At 40.3% G+C, this 4730-nt stretch overlaps 1 protein-coding gene across 2 annotated transcripts; it reads left to right on the top strand.

Moving 5' to 3' along the window:
- The first annotated feature begins 227 nt into the window (after nucleotides 1-227).
- LOC125178490 (zinc finger protein 578-like) lies at nucleotides 228-3471 on the top strand. Of its 2 annotated transcripts, none has more exons than XM_047882321.1 (3): nucleotides 228-566; nucleotides 1139-1242; nucleotides 1888-3471. In XM_047882321.1, the coding sequence occupies exons 1-3, from the start codon at nucleotides 308-310 to the stop codon at nucleotides 3421-3423; spliced, it is 1899 nt and encodes a 632-aa protein (XP_047738277.1). In that variant the 5' UTR covers nucleotides 228-307; the 3' UTR covers nucleotides 3424-3471. The 2 variants fall into 2 exon arrangements, with proteins under 2 accessions (XP_047738277.1, XP_047738276.1); XM_047882320.1 differs by having other exon boundaries at nucleotides 1136-1242.
- The last annotated feature ends 1259 nt before the right edge of the window (nucleotides 3472-4730 follow it).

Here is a 4730-nt window from a genome sequence, read left to right as displayed (position 1 = left end):
GTTTTAAAGGTACCATATTTTGGAGTTCCTTGTACCTAGCGGACTTATGCAGTGCTTGAGTTGCTACAAACACTTAGCAATGTTTTGAAAGTACAACTCCATATTTATAGACATGTATATCATGATTTATTCAAAACCAAATTTATATATTTTCAAGATTTTATTTAGGAATAATATTCATTACCTGTGCATTACCTAAATCATTTCTTAGTTCACAAACTTTGTATAGTGTAATTGGGCAGAAGCCTCATGTGTGTAAGCAATAAGATTTCAAATTAGAGTAAACTAGTATGTGACTTTAGGTAAAATGTTTGCCTTTCCTAATCCATGTTCAAAGGAGAGTTGTGAGCCCAGTTCTGTTTACTCTGAATATCTTGCACTACCTAAACTTGCATTATACCTTACAGAAACATTCAAGAGCTCTAAGACTCCAGCAGAGATGAAGGAGTTACCTGTATTGCAGGAGTCTTCTGATGCAGTCAAGTTAGGTGCAGGTCTCGAGCTGTGTCATCATACAGCTGAAGACTGCAGGCAGATGGAGCATTCCTTGCAAAGTTGTGTCATGGGTAATTAGCTCATTGTAATGTTTTAATTGATGTAATATTTTGTCATAATATTTATGTACATTGCAGTTATAAAAAAATTGAAGTTTGCCTAGCTTGCCATATGATGAAAATCAATTTTTATATTTGTTTATACACCTGCAATTTCATCAAGAATCTGGTTTTATTACTTATATTATCTAAGCAAGTATATATGTACAAAAAGTGTCTCTGGTAGAGAACTGTTTTGCTCTCCAACTTTTGACATTAAGTTGGAAAATTTATTTGCTGCATAGTACATATTTTGGCACAAGCAAGTGTACAGAAAATAATTTGTCATCATTATTTTGATTTTAGCACAAATCACAGAAAATATGGCTTTTTTAAGTTGAGTTGTATGGTTTGGATAAGATTTATGTAAATTATATAAGATTCAGAATTGATGTCTGGCATTCTCAAATATGATGTTAATATTCATGTAGCCAGTGCTGAGTATTTTAACCATATATGATAAGCTAAGGTCGGTAACTAATGACAATTTTGAAGTATGTTCCTCAATAATTGAATCAGTACTCAAGTTGTGGCACTTGCAGAAGCTGTGAAGATTGAGCCTCGTGACAAGCAGCAATCAAACTGTGACTCGGGACTCCCAGCTGGCTTCCTTGAAGTGGAGAAAGAGGAACCTTTCTTCATGGAAGAAGTTAGTGATTTTCCTTTGAAGAATGTTCTTTTGTTATTATTCTATGAAATTAATAAATAATCAACATCCCAATAATAACCTAATAAAGTTCAGCAAACTTCTGAGTTACGCATGAAGGAAGACATGGGCATTTTCGTTGTTAGCATTATTGCCAAGATGCTTTATAGTTTCTTCTATCCAAGATGTCAGAGCCTTTCTTTTATTATGAAACTGAGTATAGTTTTTTATTTTCAGTGTACAATTTATGACATATTACTAATACAGATTTTCTATTTATAAAAAAAATTTTATTGTGGTAGGTATCCATTTATCATTATTTAACTTCAGATAAATTTTTTATTTTCCAGTAACCATTTGCTTGCATTATATAGGTTTATCAAATTCAGTCTAGATTCCAAAATATTTCAGTTTATTAAACTCCATAGACTCGAGGTCTTTAGAATAGATTATCTAGTAGAAAAATAATAGATTTTCAATTTACTGCCATAAAAGTGGCCTAAATTTGCATGTTTGTTTTGAAACTTAGTAAATTCATCTGATTAGCCTCTGAGTAGCTGAACCAAGTTCTCCCAAATACTATACCTATTTTTTAGTACGGTTTATTAGGACTAAATTCATTTAGTAACATTTCTTCCATCTGAGCAGGACAGTGCTACAGTTGCCGACTTCAAACCGTTCCAATTTCCATTCCTGGGCTTGGATTCTCTCAAGGCAGAGCCTGTCGAGGCTGGGGCATCTCCATCCATCCCCCAGGTTCCTCCTGCAAACCAAGAACTCCCAACAAGGGCAGGAATCTTTACCGCTGTTCAAAAAGCCTCTGAGACTGCCTGCTTAGCCTCTACTTCTCTGGAGGTGCACAATTGTGGTGCTTCAATGGCTCTTCCGCCTTCAGAAACTTCAACTTCCAAGGGGAAGAGTCAAACAAATGAAATGAAAATCTCATCCACTGAACAAGAAGCTGGTGAAGCTCGCTCGCCTAATAATGGCCGCCTTCCTCCTACTACAGCACCATCAGTAAATTGTAACGTTCTCAGCTACAATGGAACGAGAACTGTCCCTGCAACGCTGGAGGCTTCTTTTAAGGCAAAAGAGGCGCACAATTCTGTGGATTTGGGACGTTCTAAGCATCTTCGCATCAAATTAAAAAAATGCAGTGTACTACTGACTCGCATTCATGTTTCTGAAAATTACAAATACGTTTACGATGAAGAAAATGAAAATAATATTTGCTCAGAAGAAATAGCATTTCCAGAGCCTCATCCTGATCAGGGGAGCAAAGATTCAGAGCAACCTGAAATGCGCAGTGAAAAAGTGGGCAAAAGTGGAGGACCAAATTCAAGTAAAGAAAATAAGATAAACTTTTCTAAAAATACTGATAGTCTGCGAAGGACATCCTTCAATCGTTCTAAGCGTCTAAATGCTTCCATGAAGGAGGCAATTTCTTCCACAACCTCCCACGTACGTCGTAACAAAGAGAAGGCTCTCAAGTGTCATGTCTGTGGCGTAGCTTTCCGCTTTAAATGTGATCTTGACCGACATATCAACGCATTTCATCTTAAATTGAGGCCCTACAAGTGCTCTAAGTGCGATTATGCCTCCAGTCAGGTTTCTCGTTTACAAACCCATTTGAACACAGTGCATGCAAAGCTGAAGCCATTCAAGTGCGATGAGTGCGACAGCTACTTTTCTCGGAAAGGTGATCTAAAAGCTCACATTTCCAGGGTGCACCTCAAAGACAGACCGCACTCGTGCCCGCACTGTTCCTATTCCGTGTGGTCGAAAGCAGGACTAGCTAGGCATATCTCTATCGTTCACTTGAAGCTGAAGCCTCACAAGTGTCCTCAATGTGACCACAGTTGCAGCAGTAAAAGGAATCTTGATTATCATGTTAATAGTGTTCATTTAAAATTACGGCCTCACAAGTGCCAGACGTGCAAACGTGGGTTCTACCAGAAAACTAAGCTAGAACAGCACATGAAATCGGTGCACATGAATTTGAGGGAACACAAATGTGCGGTATGTGATTACGCCGCAGGTTCTCGCGGGGTTCTCAAGAGACATGTTGATGTGGTGCATCTGAAAATGAAGAAATACAAGTGCGATGAGTGTGACAGCTACTTTTGTATCAAAAGTAATCTAACAGCTCACATTTCCAAGGTGCACCTCAAAGATGGTTTGTGAGTAAAGCGCCGCTGACAAGTCTGGGTTTTTAAGGCATGTTGCGCGCGAACATTGAGAATTAATTGACTTCTCACACCGAGTATAATTTTTTCTGGAAAAGATATCTTTTATACTCCGTGTGTACGAAATTAATTCCATTCTTCTCTGCGGAAAGTAGCCAACATCAATACTGATGAACTTACTACACTTGTTGTAGTCGTCATTATCGTATAAGTTTAGTTATTATATAACATTTATAGGAGGGCAAACCTGAGCTGGATGGCGTCCGCAGGCAAGTGGTTCTATTCGGATATGGTTGTGGGGAAAAATGTCATCTGGGGGTATTGAGTCCAGCTGAAAGGAACGACATACTGTAGAGGGTGGGACTTGCTGGTATTCTGAATGGAGCAGCTGACAGGGGAGGGGGAGGTGGCTATAGGTTGTTGTGGATCTTGTAAAGCATGGTAAGCCTAGCACGCCTTCTTCTGTCTCGCAACGTTGGCCATGCCAGGTCACGGAGCTCGTTGTACACACTGGAAGCCCGGAGCAAATAATACGAGACTCACCGCGCTGCTCTACGCTGTACTTTTTCAAGAGTGGCAATATCGTCTGCTGCACGAGGATCCCACACACAACTTACGTACTTCAGTATGGGTCGCGCTAACGCTTTGTAGGCGGCTGCCTTGATGGTACAGTTTGGGGTTCGCACTTCAGCTCCTTGGTGAGAGTGACTCCCCAAGCTACTTTACCTGGGTCTCCTCAAGCAATCTGCTGGAGGAAACCAAAATCACTGCTTCCTGTCACAAAGGAAATTTTGGATTGCGGCATTTACCTTTCTGCCCATAGTCCATAGTGGTGGAGTTTGCGGGTCAAGAGGCTGGTTATCTAAAATTGTTGTTTAATCTGAGGCTGAATCCAAGATGACGCGTAATGTGCTTATTGTAATCAAATAATCTTGTTCTATCACAGTGCTAATAATAGCACAAAAGAGCTCAATAAAAGCAACTTCTGCACCACTCAGATGAGTTTTATTAACCTGGTCGTATAAGGTGCCTGTACACGGGGACAGCACTGGCCGCCGGTTCATCCACCGCTTGAACTGTCCACGCTACTAGCCTCGTGTATAGGGGTTCAGCCGCTTTAGAGGCATGTGCCCGAGACGCGGCCGAGAGGGACAACGATGTGTTGATTTCTTCGCTAGAGAAGCGGCCAGTTGGGCTGATGCAGCCATGGTGAGAGCATCTGTGCCGCTCTTGTGAAGCATCTTGGGTCAAGTGAATCATGGCTTGTTTGAACGATAATGGTTCTAAGAAGAACCCAACAAAGTG

This window comes from Hyalella azteca, unplaced genomic scaffold (assembly GCF_000764305.2).
Source record: "Hyalella azteca isolate HAZT.00-mixed unplaced genomic scaffold, Hazt_2.0.2 contig10200, whole genome shotgun sequence".
Taxonomy (NCBI): domain Eukaryota; kingdom Metazoa; phylum Arthropoda; class Malacostraca; order Amphipoda; family Hyalellidae; genus Hyalella; species Hyalella azteca.
The sequence above is the reverse complement of the archived record's forward strand: the minus strand, read 5'-3'. Positions and strand labels throughout refer to the sequence as shown.

Coding starts and splice junctions, on each gene's coding strand:
- LOC125178490 (XM_047882320.1), top strand. CDS start 308: ATGTTTGCCTTTCCTAATCCATGTTCAAAGGAGAGTTGTGAGCCCAGT. Junction 567..1,135: donor CTTGCAAAGTTGTGTCATGG/GTAATTAGCTCA, acceptor TGGCACTTGCAG/AAGCTGTGAAGATTGAGCCT. Junction 1,243..1,887: donor AACCTTTCTTCATGGAAGAA/GTTAGTGATTTT, acceptor CCATCTGAGCAG/GACAGTGCTACAGTTGCCGA.